Source organism: Accipiter gentilis, chromosome 36 (genome assembly GCF_929443795.1).
Source record: "Accipiter gentilis chromosome 36, bAccGen1.1, whole genome shotgun sequence".
Classification (NCBI taxonomy): domain Eukaryota; kingdom Metazoa; phylum Chordata; class Aves; order Accipitriformes; family Accipitridae; genus Astur; species Astur gentilis.
Window position 1 is genome coordinate 646,773 of NC_064915.1, and position 19,219 is coordinate 665,991.

Consider the following 19,219-nt stretch of genomic DNA (forward strand, 5'->3'; position numbering starts at 1 on the left):
TCACTCAGGGGGACCTCCGTATGGCGAGCCCTAGGCACAGAGCGTCATCAGACCTCCCACTCCCCAGCACACTCCCAGCAGCACAGCCCCCGGCCCTGCTGCCTCGGCTACACGGCCTCCTCCCCCTCATCAGGGCTGACCCCAGGGAAGACCAGTAGCCGAGGGCAGTGGGGCTGAGCAAGGTGGTCACCAAGCCCACCTGCATGGCTAGGGGTGGGAGAGGGAGGCCAAGGCCCTGCACCGGACAACCGGGGCTCTGACAGCCCCTGGCTGCTCCTGGCTGCCAGTTCAGGGGCTGGGACTGGGGCCAGGCTGCCAAAAGAGGGACCTGGGGGGCTGTGGCTCACCGATGAACCTTATGGCCGCCTCTCACAAGGTGGCCTGGGCATCCTCCAGGTATGGCAGGCTCTGATGACAGTATTCTTCAGCTCTGCTCCTGTCCTGCACCAGCTGGAGAGAGCACAAGGGCCAGGGCAGCAGTGACTCCTGCTTGCAGCAGCTCTGCAGGTTGCCGCAAGGTTGGTGACATCTGCAATGGGACAGGAGAGGAAGGTCAGTGAGCATGGCCATGTCTCGCCACACTGTGGGTGGGTGAGTGTGGTGGGGGATGTGTGTCTCCCCGCCAGTCCTGCCTCCTTGGCTGGACCCAGGTGATGGGCCCTGAGCAGATCCCCCATCCTGCAAAAGGCTCCCAGCAACTTTTTGCTGCGGGACAGGTCATCCTTTCACCTGGCCATTGCTGTTTCAGCACCACAGCAACCCTGTGTCTTAAGTCAGGTGTCAGTGGAAAGGGAGACTCTGGGAACCCGCTTGGCAAGGGACATTGTCTGAATACCCCCTTTCCACGTCAGCTTTTAAGTCATCCTTTTTTTCATTGACAACACCCCTGGCCTTAGGAAGCTGGGACATGCCCTGGCCCAAATAGCTGGGGGTCTCTTGGGCACAGCCCTGGGGGATAGGGATTGGGGCTCAAAGCCCTGGCCTTCAACACCTGCAGGGACAGCTGGAAAGCCTTTAGGGACTCACATGTTCAGGCTGCGATGGCCACAGGCTGCTGCTGAGCCCTGGTGGAGCAGGTAGGGCAGGTGTTGGAAACGTTCGTGCCGTCTTCTCTGCCCCTGCTCACACTGGTTCTGCGGGGACCTTCCTAGGGGCTGCACTGAAGGAGGGCTGCCAGCTGCCCTTGCCCCTGATGCCCAGGCCACCCGTGTGGAGTCAGCATGCCCTTCTCTGTGTCAGTGGTCAGCTTTGAGATCTTTACATGGGTCACACTGTTGGTCTGGTCGCTCATGCAAAAGAAGAACGGGACCAGTACCCTCCTCACATCATTCTTCATCCTCTTCTTGTCACTCCCCACCACTGACTCCACCAGGACTCTGAAGAGGCAGATGGAGAGCTCTCGCAGCCAGCTGGACTCCTGGTAGGAAGGAGGAGAGGTGGACTTCAGAAACAGTGGCTCTCTGCCCATGGTGAGCAGGGGCAATATCATAGCTGATGTGAGGGGAGATGCTCCAGGGTCAGATTCTGCAGCAGGGAGAAGCTGTGCTGGGCTGCAAAGCCCAGGAGCCATCCCATGAGAGGCCAGGGGAGCAGGCCCTGCTCCAAGTGTTGCTCTCAGGGCTGGGCTGAAGGGCAACTGTCCTTGCAGTGTGCCCATCCACAGGGCTCAGTATCCCACATCAGCCTGACATTGTCAAAGAAGGCCAGGAGCTTCTACCGGTGGTGGCCATGGGCATGCTGATGGGGCCGTGGGAGGGCAGGAAAGCAAAGACTCCCTGTCCCCCGCTCAGCCACCCCCTTTTCTCACAGGCCCAAAGGGGCGGATGGCTTGGTAACCCTCTGTGCCTGGAAAGCCCCCCAGGCAAGGTCAGACAGTAAAACCAGCAAGGGATGAGAGGGCCATAGAAAGTGAGACCTGCAAGAGTGCCATCTCCCTACCATGCCCAGCTTTGGTCCCCTCGGTCTGCAGGGTCAGGTCTCCTTCCCGGCACGTGTAGAGCAGGCTGGTCAGGATGGCCAGGGCCGAGAGGAGACGAGCCGTGGGCAGGCGAGCAGAGCCCCAGCCGAGGGGTGCGGGGCGTCCCGTTTTCTGCATGAGCTCTCCGTGCCCACAGCTCCCACGTGCAGCCGGGTGCCCGCACCCCACAGCGCACCCAGCGCTGCCCCGCACCCACCCAGCACCACAGCCATACTGGGGCCTCGGGAGCCTCTTCTCTCCACAGGCACCTCGCCGCAGCTTCGCAAGCCTGGCCGGTCACCAGCAGCTACCCCTCACGCCCAGACAACTGGATCTCCCACCAAAGCACCCCTGAGAGCTGGACCCGACACCAACAGCCACTGCCTGTGCCCGGAAAACCGGCCCGCCTGCCATGGAGCACCAAGGAACAGGCCCGCGCCAGCCCGGCCAGCTGCCTGGCCCACCTGCTCCCACCAAGGCCCCAGTGGCTTTCCACCTCAGCCAGCCGGCTGTTGTGGGACCAGCCCCGTGCCCTCCAGGACCCAGAAGAACTGAAACCATACCCCCACCCTGCAAGCGCATAGCCCCGATCCTCCTGCAAGAGGAGGTGGCCCCAGCAGCGTACAGGCTACAGGGTGCGATGAGATGCTCCTGATGGACAGCTTCAGGGGTCAACCGTTAATTGCTGAATAACAGCACAGCAATAAATACGAAGCAGGAGCTCAGTTGTCTGGGTCGTAATGGCAGCAAACCCAGGAATGCACCAGTTCTGGGCTGAACTTCGTGTTGGGGCACAGGGGCACGTGGAGGCCTGCGGTGTCAGCAGGCAGGGAGCTGGGTATGGGACGTGCTGACCATAAAAAGGAGGGTTTGAACCCTAAAATGGAGGCTTTCAAAGCTAGAATTGAAGATTTGGACCCTAAAAATGGAGCTTTGAGCCCTAGAAGAGGGGGTTGGACCACAAAAACAAGGGTTCGGACACTCAAGATGCAGCTTGGACCCCCAAAATGTATGGCTGGAGCCTGAAAATGAGGCTTTGTACATTGTAAATGAGCCTTTGTAGCCTAAAAATAGGATTTCTGCTCCAAAAGTGAGGGTTTGGACCCCCCAAATGAAACTGTGTGCCCTAAGAAAAGGCTGTGGGTCATAAAAGACAGGTTTGGACAAGACAAATGAGGCTTTGGGCCCTCAAAATGAGCCTCTGGGCACTATAAAGGATGGGCTAGATGCTACAAATGACGCTCTGGACCCTGAAAAGGAGGGGAACCTCTTGGTTCCTCTATAGTCCCCAGAAATGAAGCTTTGATCCCAAATACAGGGCTTTGGGCACTCCAGTGGAGGCTTAGAGCTGTAAAAGAGGGGATGTGACCCCATAAGTGAGAGTTTGGCCCCTCAAAATGTGAGTTTAGATCCTTGAAATGAGCGGTTTGGCCTTAAGAGTGAGTCTTTGGGCCCCAAAAATGGGGCTTTGGAAATGCAAATGAGGTTTTGAACCCTGAAGTTAGGTTTGGTGCCCTCAAATCATGCTTTGGTACCAAAGAAATAAGGCTTTGCACCCTAAAAATTGGTCTCTGGACCCCCAAAATGAGACTTTGGACATGAAACAAATGAGGCTTTGTGCCCTAAATGACCAGTTTCAACCCTAAAATAAGGCTTTGGGCCCTCCAACTTGCAGACTGGATCCTAAAAATAAGGCTATGGTTCCTGAAACTGAGCCTTTGGACCCTATAAATAAGGCTTTGGACTCTATAAATGAGGCTTTGGACATTCAAAATCAGACTTTGGGCCTTAAACATGATGCTTTGGGTCCTTAAAATAAGCTTTTGGAGTGTACAAGCAGGGCGTGGAACTTGTAAATGGGGGTTTGGACCATAAAACTGAAGCTTTCAACCCTAGAATCAAAGCTTTGGACTGTAAACTTAAGGCTTTGGGAGTTAAAAGAGGGGTACTAACTGTAAAAATGAGGGTTTGGACACTCAAGATGTGGCTTGGACCCTAAAAATGACTACCTGGATCCTCAAACTGAGCCCTTGGAGCCTGAAGATGAGGCTTTGGACACAAAAATGTGGTTTGGAAAGTGAAAATGAGGTTTGGCCACTATAAATGTAGCTTTGGACTCTACAGAGAAGATTTCTGTCCTAAAAGTGAGAGTTTGGACCATAAAAATGAGGCTTTCGACCCTAGAATTAAAGCTTTGGACCTAAAAATGAGGCTTTGAGCTCTTCAGGAGGGGTGTGGACCATGAAAATGAGCATTTGGACACTCAAGATGTGACTTGGACCCTCCAAACAATACTGCTGGGCCCTGAAAATGAGGTTTTGGAGATAAAAATGCAGCTTTGGACTCTAAAAATACAACTTTGCCACTAAAACAGAGCTTTTGGACCCTAAATCTGAGGCTTTGGAGCCTAAAAAGAGGCTTTGGAAGCCAAAACTAGGACTTTGGAAAGTAAAAATGAGGTTTTGGCCAGCTACTGCCCTATCACCGACTCAAGCACGTATGACCTCACCAGCAGCTGCACGACCCAGTTCGCTGATCCTATCACCTACTTAGGAACATGTGACATCACAAGCACCTACACAAGCCAGGTGTCCATTCATACCCAATCAACTACTCAGCCACCAGTGACATCACAAGCACCTGAACAAGCCAGGTGCATCTTCCTGACCAATCACCTACTCAGCCACCTATGACATCAGAAGCCAGGGGCCTGCTCCTGACCTGTCACCTACTTGGGATGATGTGGTGGGACAGCTCCTGGTGGAGCTGTCAATGGCCACCGGAGGGTGACAGCGCTGCTGGCTGGATCCTCCTCCAGGCACCCATTTCACAGAATCGCAGGCTACTTGAGGCTGCCCAGGAGGTCACCTGGAGGGTGAAGTCACCTGGTCCCAGCCCCCTGCTCAAGCAGGGCCACCTGCAGCCGGTTGGCCATGACCATGTCCAGAGGGCTGTGGAACATCTCCAAGGATGGAGACTCCACAGGCTCCCTGGGCAGCCTGTGCCGGTGCTCGTCACCCGCACAGCACCCTTTGCATTCCCCTTGCTGAACTGCATGAGGTCCCTGTCAGCCCATCTCTCCAGCCTGCCCAGGCCCCTCGGGATGGCAGCACGACCCCCTGGCTGAAGCACCTCTCCTCCCAGCCTGCTGTCATCTGCCAACTTGCTGAGGGTGCACTCTGCCCATCACCCAGACCGTATAGTTAAGGGAAATGTTAAACAGGATCGGACCTGGTACTGACGCCCGGGAGACACCGCTAGCTCCTGGCCTCACACTAGACTTGGCGCCACTGAGCAGCACCCTCAGGGCCCGGCCGTTCAGCCTGTTGCGGTCCCGCTCGCTCTCGGCTCATCCAGCCCACATCCATTTGAGTGACTTGAACTCCATCTTTAAAAAGAAGAGATTGCAAGATGGGCACACGCAAACACACTGCTTTCAAAATCCCACAATGTAAACTTCTCGGACTGGGTATTTCCACCAATTGCCGCAAAACCTACAGAGAAACACTCCATAAATTCCACAGGGAAGGCCAACGAGTCTTTTTAACTCTGGCTTTGGCTTTTCTGCCTGCTGGGTGCAAACGAGTGTTGTTTCTGCAAGGCGATCCCAAAAGCTGAACGTGGATTAAAGCTCTTCCTGGAGGGACCTGTGGGCAGGCAGGCCAGCCGACAGAGCTGTCCGAGTCTCTGGAAGGTCTCTCTGAGCTCTTCCTGGCCAGAGGCAGCACTGGGAGGAGAGACAGGGTGGGCGGCTGGTGCCCTTTGTGCAGCTTGGTCCCTGCTGGGGGAAGTTTTGATGCTTCCTGGACTCCTGGATTCCTCAGTTCCTCTCTAGCACTGCAGCAGTCGGATGCCGTGCTCCTCCCTCATCCAGGTCGACAATCTGCCCCCGTCACCATCTGCACACCCCGAGTGATTGCCTGATGGGCATCTCCGGGGTGCTGAAGCCCTCCTCCTCCCTGCTGAGAGGTCACACTCGGTGGTGTCCACAAACTGGCTGCAGAGATCACAGCCCTGCCATGGGGATCTGCTCCGCTCTCGGCCGCAGCCGAGCGTGCTCCCGAGTGGCCCTGGGTGTGGGAGCCCGCTTGGAGCTGGCATTGGAGGGCCCTGCAGCTGCATCATCCCTTGGGGCTCAGTCATTACATGGAGGACTTGCTCTCCACCTCCTTCTCCTTGCTGAGCGGTGGTGGTCTGTGATCTCTAAAAAACAGCTGCAGAGAGCGCAGCCCTGCCGCAGGGAGGGCTCTCTCTGCTCTCTCTGCATCAGCAGGGTTTGCTCCTGAGCAGCACTGGGTGCAGGAGCTGACTGGGAGCTGCCGTTGGAGGGCACTGGAGGTGGCTCATCCCTGGGAGCGTGATCACAACTTGGAGGACTAGTTCTCCTCCTCCTTACCCTGTTGAGTGGTCGTAGTCTGTGGTGTCCACAAATCAGCTGTGGAGATCTTTTTCCCACTGCGGGGATCTGCTCCGGGTCCTTTCCTTTGCACAGTTGCTCTGGCAGTGGGAAGAAGGGCTGAATCCATAGGATCAGAGAATCATAGAATCATTTAGGTTGGAAAAGACCTTCAAGATCATCGAGTCCAACCATGCTCCTCTTTGTTGCTGTCTTCTCGCACGGTATGCAGCATGGGGGCAAATGGTGGACAGCAGACCGGGCATGCAGCTTTCCTTCTGGACACCAACCTCAGGCAGCTGCAGAAGAAGCGATGAGAGCACAAACCCATGTAGGAGGTAATGGGGCCTGGCACCTGCCCGGGTCAGCCGGCTGGTGCGGGCTGGTGCAGAGGAGCTGCTGTCCTCTGGAGAGTCCTCCATGCCCACCGCCATGTCCTGCAAAGACCTGGGAAGAGGTCCTGCCCTTTGGTCCTGAAAGGACCAGAGCAGTGGGGAAGCCCACTGGGGATGCTTTGAGAGGGAGCAGCGTTGCGGCTGTGAAGAAAGCTGCAGCGTGGAAGGGAGAAGAGAGCGATGCCAAGATCCCAGAAAGAAATCCACTGTCCGTCTGGTGCCCTGACCCACCTCCCCAGAGTTACCTTAGTCCTACGAAGCAGACCCTGTGGTCCCACAGAATCCTCCTGCTTGCTGTCGGCCCCCCACTGACTGAGGGAAGAACAGGCATATGCTGGTGCTGGTGAGGAAGAAGCCCTTTCTCCAATTTTCAAATCAGCGCACCTGGAGAAAAAAAGAGTGATCTGCATTTAGGGCTGTTCTTGCAGCTTTCTCTGGGCTTCAGTCATTTTCTTGGAGCAGTTTCTAGGCCAGAGAGAAGACATAACCAAGACTACAAATGGGAAAATTGATTGGGGTCTTCCCACCAGGTCTGCCCCTGTCAAAGCAAGTCCTCGTCTTTATCATCCCTGCAGCCTCCATTTCATAGAATCATAGAATCATCGAATGGTGTGGGTTGGAAGGGACCTTAAAGATCATCTAGTTCCAAATCACCCCTGCCATGGGCAGGGACACCTTCCACTAGACGAGGTTGCTCAAAGCCCCATCCAACCTGGCCTTGAACACCTCCAGGGAGAGGGCATCCACAACCCCTCTGGGAAAACTCTCCCAGTGTTTCACCACCCTCACCGTAAAGAATTTCTTCCTAATATCTAATCTAAATCTTCCCTCTTTCACTTTAAAACTGTTACCCCTCGTCCTATCGCTACACTCCCTGATAGAGAGTCCCTCCCCACCTTGCCTCTAAGTCCCCTTTAACTACTCTTCTCTACATTAGCCAGCTTCAGATAGCAGACAAGTAGCACTTTACACCAGGGCAGCAGCCTGAAGCCCGGCAAGGGGAGATAAGGACTGACGTGGGGTAGTTCAGATCTGACAGCACTGAAGGATGCAGGGAGTAATTGTCTCCTGTGACAGAAAAAGAAACACACAGGAGGAGGAGAAGAAAAATAGCAAAGCCAGGAAAAGGAGATGTATCCTGAACACATTTTAATACTTGTTATTACCTGACATGAAACAGTAAATAGGCTTGCTGCCTGAGAACTGTGTCGATGCCACAACCACCCACAGCCATATCGTTCATCTCATACCACAGTCCTTTGCTGGTCTGCAAAGAAAGGCATCGGTCTCTGGAGATGAACTGCGTGGTTTCTCCACAAAACCACAGGCAGAAAACTACAGAACCAAGAGTACACCGACACAAATCGAATCCAGGCCCCTAAGGAGACCTTCTCCCCCAAAACCTTGGCTGCCAGTAACACCGCCGTGAAAGTTTGTCTTCCCCAGCACACGTTTTTCCCCTGCTAGGAAGGAACAGGCTCTTACCTTTGTGTAGCAGAAATAGCGTCCTGCATGACAGCTGCCACCGCTGTGTACCAGGACAGCACAGAAGGTGTAGAGGAGCGGTTCTCCAGCTCTCTGAGATGTTTATGGCCGAAGAGCCAAGTACTCGGGATACTCCACAGCCTATGGAGAAACCAAGAGGGCTCAGAAACGATCCTGAAGTCTCACCAGAAGGGAACATGAAAAACCCAACATGAACAGCTTGCGAAAGAGCGTACTGCTTTGGGAAATCTCCTGCTCCGGGAAGAGAAAATTGCCCTCCAGCGGCATACGCACCTTGCTGATATTCCTGCCGGTGCAATCTTCAAACCTTTTCAGACACACTGTGAGAACCCTGGGCGCGCAATGGACTGTAAACCCCTTGGAGGCAGCAACCATCTTGTCACACTTTGAAAGCAAGCACAGAGCCAAGTGCTGAAATGCACCCTTGAAATGCACCCAATTTTCCCTCAAGAAGGCCAGACAAGCTTTCATGTCTCACATATCCTTATACTATTTGAAGGCTCTTCAGTACTGTAAGGCCACATTAAAAAAAAAAGTTGCGTCTCATTATTGTGCATTAACCCTATGTGAAACAATGACTTATGCTTGATGACATGCAGCACCTTCACACAGGATCTAGTAGTACTATGTCATTAGGAATCATCTTACTTGCTATATTTAAAGCAGTTTTCGCCATCCAGCTGCTCAGGTTTCACAAAGTCCTCCAGAGCTGCAGTGACAGAAGAGGCTGCCTGGAGGAGTGAGAAAGGAGAGCAGTGAGCTGCGGGCAATGCCCTTGCCCCAACACTTACTAGGAGTTGACAAGAAGACCCAGGTGGCTGGCGCTGAGAAGACCTGCCATGAACCCTCAAGCAGCGTCCAGAGGGAGGCAGAAAGAGGGTATGATGCTGAATGTTTCCCTCGGTTCCTGGGGATTCCTTGGGGCTATCAAGAGCTACGTCTCTGTGGCACCGCACGGTTCAGCTACTGATGGTGTACAGGGTCATCAATAATGAAAACTATACAACACATCAGCCTGGGAGCTGGATGGGGTGTCAAGGGAGGGCAAAAGGAAGAGGGATGAGAGTACACCAAGGGTGCAGAAAGAATAATTCGTACTTGTCCAGTTAATGCTAGCACCTACAGGGAGACCACTGCCATGGCCTCCCCAGAAGGACACAGCCCGTTCCACTTCCTGCCCACCACCAAGCTCTCTTGTGTTCGCAGTATACGTTTTTAAGTCAACTGCGTGGATTCTGGAAAGCTACAGGGGCCTTGGGATGTCTTGAAGCACAGCTATAAACCCTCTTACTTTTATATCCAAAGGGACATCCAGGAAAGCCTTGTGGGAATCAGAAACTGCTTTGTAGTTCAAGCACGTGACTGGAAGGCAAATCGAAAAGCTCAGCGATAGGGGAAGTCGGCTGGTTTACGTCCTTCGTACCTACTATGCCAGTCACACCATCAGCTGTTTATCACAGACCGACAGAAGGGCACAGACAATTCCAAGTTGAGCAATAGTTGTGGAAAAGTACCTCTGGATCTCAGAAAGCCCCCAAATATTTGATGGATGACGGTAGTTGCTTGAGAAGACATGTCCAAGCTGGAAACAAATGGTAAGGCAGAGAATGATCTCCTCCAAGAGTTTGGCTTTGTCTGAAAGCCCTGGGCGTAGGTTTTCCTTGGTGGGAGTACATCAAGGAGTCCAAAGGGCTCGGGAACATTGAAAAGGCAATTTGCTTGTGCTTACTCGCTGCTTCCACTCAGACAAGCTCTCTGCATGGCATCGACAGTATAGCGTGGCAACTCGTGGGCATCTTCCAGCCTGCCAAGCTGGAAATGTTCTCCTGTTCCTACAAAAGAAGAAGTTAGTAGTTCTCTCCTACAAGAAGGGAAGAAAACCTGTAAAAGCACCTGAAATGACTTACGTGTGAGGACACTGATGACAGCACTAGGCTGATGGCACTGACTGAGGAATGCAGGACCTCGTTAACGTGCGTTTCCATTATGCACATCGTGCAGAAGTCTTGCTGATGACCTGAAGAGGGAGGGAGGGAAGCAAGCTCCTCAGGTTAGCAAAAGAGTCGTAGCGATGGGAAGCCTCATGGAGATCTTGAAGTTCTGATAACAGTCTCCACTGCTCTTCTCCCAAGGTGCCAATGTCCCAGCAAGCCTGGGACATTTTAGTGCGTAGAAAACTTTCTTCAGAGGGATGCTTAACTGACAGAAGTTTTCTGTGCAATAAGCAGAGTTTGACTTGCAGGAATAGGGACCAAGACCCAGGGCTAGAAAGACGTGCCTTTCTGAAGATGAACACACCCAGACACAACAAGTGGCTTGAGTGTTCAAAGAACAGCTCCTCGGGGGGTTGACAAAGAAGGGCTTCTTTTCTCCTAAATCAAATTCCAGATCCTAGGAATCCTTGGGAAGTGCCCAACAGATTTGAGTTCCTAGTACTCAAAGTACTCAAGTACTTTCAAAGTACTTTCCTAGTACTCGAAGTACTCACACGACTGGCTGTGCTCCTGAGAGAGCAGGTAGCTGGCCAGAGGCTGTTTGTACGTCAGGCACTGCAGGACGGATTTGAGGAAGCACATATTGCCCAGGTTGTGCAGTCCCACTCCAGCTCGCTGTCATTGCTGCCAATCCATGCAAATCTTCTCTGGGAGGAAAGAGGATCCTCTGTGGCAGAGCCATTCCCTCAGCAATGACTGCAGGGAAATGACATTTGAAAAGAGATGAGATGATATTGTCGCACGAAAGCATATTAGAAGTCGAGTTCTGTACAGGAGCACCCAGGACAACCAGCTGTAACCTCCAGCCCAGAATCATGGGGGGAAGCCTAACACTGCCATTGATATTTACTGGTCCAGAAACAGTTTTGGAGAAGAGTCTGTTCCCCTGACTGCTTTGCCAAAAGTCCAACAAACCCACACTCTGATTTCTGTGCCTCAGGCTCCTTTCCTTTCCCTCTTGAGTCTTGAATTGGATTATCAGGTCAAGTCTTCCCTGTTCCTGACTGCAGCTTGATGAAAACGAGCAAGTACGCAGCCCAGCAGGTAATCCAAGTGACAAGAGGAGCGTTTTCCTGCGTCTAATTGAAAACACCTTGGTAAGTCTGGCTGCCATCAGGAAGCATCCCAGAATTCACTCTAGGTTGTCAGCACATCAACATTCAGGGGTGGAGCACCAGCCACGTCCATTGTCTTTGGGGATTCAGATTCACAAAGTCCAAGCACACCGGTGAGGCCGTTACTTATGGGAGACATTCCCCATTGCAGCCATCGCTTCCCTCAGGAAGAGAGAGGAAAGCTTTGGATGACAAAGGATGTGAGGACGCGCTCCAGAAAGAGAAGCTCAGCACCACTCCCATCACCTGATTGCAAAGAAATAATTGTACCTCAACAAAATGATTTTAAAAAAATGCCAAACGCAACCCACAGAACAGCATCCACCATCAAAAGCCTGTCACTGGCACTTGTAACCGCTGTCGAGCTGCAGGCTGATGGCCCCACTGTCCCTGTCACAGGACCCCAGTTGACAGCAATTACCGAGGCCCTTTTGAAAGACTGCATTGCGTGTCACCTTCTCGGAAGAGGACCTGCTGCTTACCTGTGGCTAGCCTTAGCAGCAGAGCCCTCGGGCTCTCCAGCCCACACTTGCTCACCTTGGATGCAGGAGTGACCGGCTTTCGGCCGCTATTTTAACGGCTGCCTTTGCCGTGCTCCTTTTTCTGTCTCCCTTCCCACTACCCGAGTCAGGGCAGGCTTCTTGTTGTTCTAGGCTGAGCCCAACACCTCAGACTACACTGCCATCCCCTAATTTATCTATCCTAGGATGTGGTAAAGAAATAAGAATGAGCAAAGAGGAACTCTACCCATAGCCCATCTCTGGCCAGCCTATCAAGGTGTAATAGTTCAGCCTGCAGCTCGGAAGGTAGAGACCAGCCTGTACTTTTAGCCTGTATCTACCTCCTATGAACATCTCCAAGGCTGGAGATCCCACAACCTCCCTGGGCGACCTGAGCCAGCGATCGTCACCCTCACAGTAATGTGATGTTCTGAGGGAACCTCCTGTGTTTCATTGTGTGCCCATGTCCTGGTTTCAGCTGGGATAGAGTTCACTGTCTTCCTAGTAGCTGGTACAGTGCTGTGTTTTGAGTTCAGCATGCGAAGAATGTTGATAACACGGATGTTTTCAGTTGTTGCTAAGTAGTGTTTAGTCTAAAGTCAAGGATTTTTCAGCTTCTCAAGCCCAGCCAGCGAGAAAGCTGGAGGGGCACAAGAAGTTGGCACAGGACACAGCCAGGGCAGCTGACCCAAACTGGCCAACGGGGTATTCCATACCGTGTGACGTCACATCTAGTATATAAACTGGGGGGAGTGGGGGCGGGGGGGAATCGCCGCTCAGGGACTAACTGGGTGTCAATTGGCGGGTGGTGAGCAATTGCACTGCCCATGATTTGTACATTCCTATCCTTTTATTATTACTGTTGTCATGTTATTAGTGTTATCATTATCATTAGTTTCTTCTTTTCTGTTCTATTAAACCGTTCTTATCTCAACCCACGAGTTTTACTTCTTTTCCCGATTTTCTCCCCCATGCCACTGGGTGGGGGGGGGTAGTGAGTGAGCGGCTGCGTTGGTGCTTAGTTGCTGGCTGGGGTTAAACCATGACAGCCCATCACCTCTTGTCCTGTCATCGGGCACCACTGAGAAGAGGCTCCATCCTCTTTGCACCCTCCCTTCAGGTATTGATAGACATCAGCAAGATCCCCCGAGCCTTCTCTTCTCCAGGCTGAACAGTCACAGGTCTCACAGCCTCTCCTCCTATGTGAGGGGCTCCGGTCTCTTCACCATCTTCCCAGCCCTTCGCTGGACTCTCCAGTATGGCCATGTCTCTCCTATACAGGGGAGCCCAGCACTGGCCCCAGCACTCCAGATGTTGCCTCACCAGTGCTGACCAGAAGAGAAGGATCACCTCTCTCCACCAGCTGGCAGTACTTTCCCTAATGCAGCCCAGGACACTGTTCATCTTCTTTGCTGGTAGGTCACATTCCTGGCACATGGCACCTTGGTGGTGTCCACCAGGACCCCCAGGGCCTTTTCTCCAAGCTGCTTTCCAGCTGGGTGGTCCCCTGCATATTTTGGTGCCTGGGGTTGTTCCTCCCTAGGGGCAAGACTTGGTGTTTCTCTTTGTTGAGCTTCATGAGATTCCTGCCAGCCCATTGCTCCAGCCTGTTGAGGTACCTCTAGGTGGCAATGTGACCCTGTGGCCACTCCTCCCAGTTTGGTGTCATCTGCAAACTTGCTGAGGGTCCACTCTGCCCCACCATCCAGCTGTGAGCCAGCATCCCTGCATGGCCAGGAAAGATCTGCCTATCCCCTGCCCAGCCTATGGCTCCAGCCTAACTCTAGGCTCTGTCCTAACTCTGAAATCAGTTTTTCTGCTCTTGGCCAATTGTGTGTGTGTCCAAGCCCTGGACCTGTGCGCCTTAGCGTGAGCAGGCTTAAGATGTGCCACTTCAAAGCTGTCACCTCTGGATGCATTGGTATCCAGCAATAATAAAAACAGGGTAAATCCAGCCACCTTCTCTTTCAGACCACCAGAGGTGGGATCCAAGGGTGGGATCAAGGAGGACACACACTCTGACACCTTCCTTAACCAAAGTGAGGTTGAACAAACTCTGGTTCTCCAGCTCATCGTTTGGACTTTTTCGAAAGTTGCATGCTGTCGTGGTTTAACCGCGGCTGGTAACTAAGCCCCACACAGCCGCTGGCTCACTCCCCCTGTGGTGGGAAAAACTCCTGGGCTGAGATAAAGACAGTTTAGTCGGGACAGCAAAAGCCGCGCACACAAGCAAAGCAAAACATGGAATTCATTCCCCACTTCCCCTGGGCAGGCAGGTGTTCAGCCACCTCCGGTAAAGCAGGGCTCCAGCAGGCTGCGTAATGGTTACTTGGGAAGACAAACACCATCACTCTGAACATTCCCCCCTTCCTTCTTCTTCCCCCAGCTTCATATGCTGAGCATGACGTCATATGGTCTGGAATATCCCTTTGATCAGTTGGGGTCAGCTGTCCCGCCTGTGTCCCCTCCCAACTTCTTGTGCCCTCCCCAGCCTGCTGGCTGGTGGGGTGGGGTGAGGAGCAGAAGACCTTGACTCTGTGTAAGCACTGCTCAGCCCTTGGCTCTGGGTAAGCACTGCTCAGCAGTAACAAAAACATCCCTGTGTTATCAACACTGTTTCCAGCACAAATCCAAAACACAGCCCCATACCAGCTGCTATGAAGAAAATGAATTCTACCCCAGCCAAAACCAGCACACACGCAACGCTTGCTTTTTGCTGCTTGTCAGGAGGATCTCCTGATCTCCGTGATCTTTCAGATGTGGCTTAGAATGACCTCACTGTGTCATCAACCTGGTAACACCTTGATGTTGACCAGCCCTGACTTGATCCCGATCTCCTGATGGATCTTCTGCTCAGGTTCATCCCCTGATGGTTCTTCTCCTTGGGTTCATCCACTGCTGGTTCTTCTCCTTGGGTTCTACCTCAAGGCACACAAGTCTGGGAGATATTCCTGGAGAAGATGGAGACAAGGTGGGCATAAAACATTTCAGCCCATTCTGTATCTACCTATAATACCTTCAGCAGTTGCCGTACATGGTGTTAATTTTGAGTGTCAACTGAGTACTGCTGTGGACCTTCCTTCCAAGGAAGGACCCATCCTTCCAAGATGCTGTCCTCAGAGCCAACTCTACTGAGCTCTGCTGCCCTTCGGTGCTCCTGACCATGATATCCCACCTAAAAGACCTGTGAAAGACTTCATCCCAGCCATGATGGTCACTCTAAAGGTGATGTCCTCCACCCCACGTCTTTCCCAAGCCCCTTGAAGACTGTAGGAACCTTCATGTTTGTGCTAGAGATACATTCACCTTCTCATGCGTCCATGGTGAGCTCATCTGGGGGTGGGGGCATGTTGTGTGGTTGGGGGAGAACATTGTTGGCCAAAGCAGCCTTCTGATGACGTTTGAGCCCTACACCTGGGAGAAAATGAACTTTTTTGGGAGGTGGGATGGGACAACATAGCAAAACTTGGTGCATCTTCACCATCGATGGTGGAGGAAAACATCTCGGACACCAACTGTGGGATGACCAGGAGAGAAAGGTGGAAAATTTGGATTTATAGAGGCTGTTGCTGCTTCTTTTAGCACCTCTAACAGCCCTGTGTCACTGCATCCCATTGGTGGCCCAATAAGTCACTGGTGCCATTATACTGGTCCTGGTGTTCCTATTGGCTATTTGTATCTTTTGGAGGAGGAGTAAATGGGATAAAGGGAAGGATAAGGATCAGAGTATAAAGTGATAGAAAGGATATAAAGTGGTACAAAGGGTACAAAATTAATTAAAGTGAAGGGATATTGACAGCTGAGGAGAAGATATCCCGTTGAGGCCCAAGCGCTTCTCCTCCGAGGATGTCCTCAGACCAGGTACATCACACTCGAGTCCCCAACATATTGAGCAATGCAGAGCATCTTCCCCCAAAATGCTGTCCACGTGGGGTGTTAGTGGCCCAGATGCCACCTCATCCCTAACCCCAGGTCCTCTGAATGCATGGAGAGGAGGTTCTAACACCATATTCATTGCCAAAGCGTAGGACATTTGGAGCGGGGGGTGTCCCCATGAGCCTCTTCAGTGAGCAGAAAGCAATTTTTCTCAAAAAAAAAAAAAAAAGGTTTAATGAGAATTTTCTTCCTTCATTTCTTCATTAGGGTACATTCACTGGGAGGGACTCCAAAACAAAGATCACCCAAGTGCTTCTACCATGGTCTTTTCTGATAAAAATGATCCTTGACCTCAGAATAACCCAGGAAACATCTGGATTATGATCAAAAAGTGCCTTATTTGAAGCCTCATCTCTATCCCGGTGGAAAGAAAGAAGAAATAAAAGAAAAATATAATTTTTATTCTCCCTCAAACCCACATGGACTTTCTGAGTCCTGAGGAAGTTCTTCCCAAGGTGGCTGAAAGCCTTGGGTTGGATCACAGTGAAGTCCCACTTGGAGAACATCTGCCTAAACCCAACCCCATGAGTTTAGAGGGCCAAAAAAACTGCAGCAGGGGGTTAAAATGGCCAACATTGCCCATTTCTAGTCTTTGGACATGTTGGCTAGTCAGTAACATTGTGGGAATTTGGGGGGAGACATGGAAGGGGAAGGTTGGATCCCATTGTGGGACATCTCCAGTCTTCGCTCTCTTTGTTTGGACAATGGCATGATGGGAAATGGGGATTCCTTCAGTGCGGTGGGTTATGGAGGGCCACCACTGTCACCGGGTCTTCTTCTCACTTGGGGTCACCCCATCATGGGTGGCATCTGCTGGGGGTGGCCCTGATTTTAGGGCCAGGACGCAAACCTTAGGACAGGCGGGTGGAGGGATGGATGGAGGGAAGGAAGAGAAGGTATATTGACTATACCACACGTAGAAGACCTTCCCTACCCCATCAACACCATTTCAACGTGCTCCCACCACCCCCACAGCCATGTGGTGGAGCAACCAGACACCCCCACTCCTGGTGGACCTCCTGGAGAGTCTCTCTACCTGGTGACAATGCCACCACTCCTGTCATTTGCCCCCCCCAGGGGACAAAATAAGGTCCCGCGTCCCTCCCCCACCACATGTCCCCTTCCTCTCCTGTGGTTTTCCTGCCTCTTTCCTCTTGCGTGAATGTTTCCTGCCTGGGGCTGGGTGGAGGGGAAGTAGCACCTAACGGTTACAGCCACCACCGGTGTCAGGGACACCAAGGATCCACCACCAAGGCCAGGGACTCTGGGAAGGGACATGTGAGTCCCCGAGGTACAGGAGAGAAGGCTGGTGGAGTGGGAGGTCTTGAGGGGGCACCTGAAAGATCAGGGGGGGGAGCAGGGGAGGACTAGAAGGTCTGGAGGGTGACTGGGAGGTTTGGGGGGCAACTGGAAGATCTGGGTGGACTACTGGGGGCAATTGGGAGGTTTGATGGGGCCAAATAGGTGGTGTGGTGGCTCAGTGGGTGGTCTTGTGGGCAACTGGAAGGTCTTGGTGGACAACTGGGATGTCTAGTGGGTGCAACTGGGAAGTTTGATGGGGGAAACTTGGTGGTGTGGTGGGGGAAACTGGGTGCTGTGGAGGGCCAGTGGGAGGTCTGGGGGGCAACTGGGAGATCTGGGTGGACAGCTGGGGGAAACTGGGAGGTTTAACAGGGGCTAATGGGTGGTGGCCCACTGGGAGGAGTGGGGGGCAACTGGAAGGTCTGGGGGGGCAACCGGAAGGTCTGGGTGGACAACTGGGATGTCTAACAGGGACAACCGGGAGGTTTGATGGGGGAAACTGGGTGTTGCGGTGGGCAAGTGGGAGATCTGGGGGGGGCAACTAGGAGGTCTGGGAGATGCCGAGATGGAGGGAAAGAGCCAAGGGGGGTAAAGGAAGAAGAGGAGGAGACCTCAGAGAGTGGGAGAAGGAAGGAGGGGTGGTGGGATGGATGAGGAGGGGAGGGGCCATGGGGGTGGGGTGAGATGGGAGGTGGGTTGGAGGGTTGGCGAGATGGAGGGAGGGATGGAGAGAAGGACAGATGGAGGGATGGATGAAGAACAGGAGGGGTGGAGGGAGGGAGAGAGGGATGGAGGGAGAGGTGGCAGGAGGGAGAGATGAAGGACAGAAGGAGAGAGGAAGGAAGGGAGGAAAGGATGGATGGAGAGATGGAGGGAGGAAGAAAGGGAGGGGGGATGGAGGGAAGGAGGAAGGGCAGGATGGAGGAAGGGATGGAGAGATGGAGAGATCAAGGGATGGAGAAAGGGATGGATGGAGTGATGGAGAGGTGGTGGAAAGGAGGGATGGAGATGGATGGAGGGATGGACGGAAGGAGGAAGGGATGGAAGGAGGGAGGGATGGAGGGAGGGAGACCTGCGTTTTCTCCGGAGGATTCTGTGTCCCCCTCTCCCCACAGCCCCTCTCCACCTACTGCCATGATGTCCTCGTCCCCTGCCAATGCCTCGTCCCCCCTGAACGCCACATCTGCCCCCATCCCTGGCGCGGCAGTGGGGCTGGCCCTGCTGTCGGTGGCGGTGGTGGTGGGGCTGCCGGGCAACGCCATGGTCCTTTGGAGCTGCGCCGTCACCCATCGTCGCAGCGTCCCCGTCCTCCTCATCTTCCACTTGGCCTTGGCTGACGTGGTCACCCTCCTCACTGGTCCCATCTACCTCCGGGCCTTGAGCGTTGGCCAATGGAACATGGGCTTGGCCGTCTGCCGCGGGTGTAACTACCTCTGTGCCGCCGCCATGTACGTCAGCATCTTCCTCATCGCTCTTCTGGGTCTCCATCGGTGCTTGGCAGTCTCCAAGCCGGCGACAGCAGTGGTGTCGGCGGGTGGTCGTGCCGGACAGTTAGCTCATGGAGCAGCGGCAGTGACTTGGTTGGTGGCTTTGGTGTTGGCCATCCCATCCATCATCTTCCGACGGGTGGAGCGTGGGCACTGCCAGCGGGTGCACAGCACGGAGGCTTGGTTGGTGGTCCACAACCTTCTGGAGACCATCTTGGGTTGGGCTCTACCACTGACCGCCGTGGCTGCCGGCTACGGGTTACTGATCCGCCGGTTACGCCAGACCCGGTTGGCCCGGCGCAGTCGTACCTTCCGGCTGGTGGCTGCCGTTGTGGTAGCCTTTGCAGTTGCGTGGGGACCTTACCACCTGGCCAGCTTGTTGGAGGTGGCGGTGGTCGTACGAGGAGGTGGTGGGACCCTGGAGGTAGCTGCCAAAGCCATCCGGCCACCGGCCACTGCCTTGGCCTTCCTCAGCAGCGCCATGAACCCCCTCCTCTATGCCTGTGCCGGGCGGAGGCTGTGCCGCGGCAGCGGGGGGTCTCTCCTGCCCCGACTCCTGGAGGTCTCAGCCATCGCCGGCAGCTCCCGAGGGACCACGGCCAAGGGGAACCAGCGGGAGAGGAGCTGGAGG

The 19,219-nt window shown here is 53.6% G+C and overlaps 1 protein-coding gene across 1 annotated transcript; it reads left to right on the top strand.

The window, feature by feature from the left end:
- Positions 1 to 16,941: 16,941 nt before the first annotated feature.
- Positions 16,942 to 19,219, top strand: LOC126034832 (leukotriene B4 receptor 1-like; the record flags this gene model as incomplete). Its single annotated transcript, XM_049792688.1, has 2 exons — positions 16,942 to 17,077; positions 18,217 to 19,219. A coding segment is annotated over exon 2 (984 nt), but the record flags the coding sequence as incomplete, so codon positions are not given.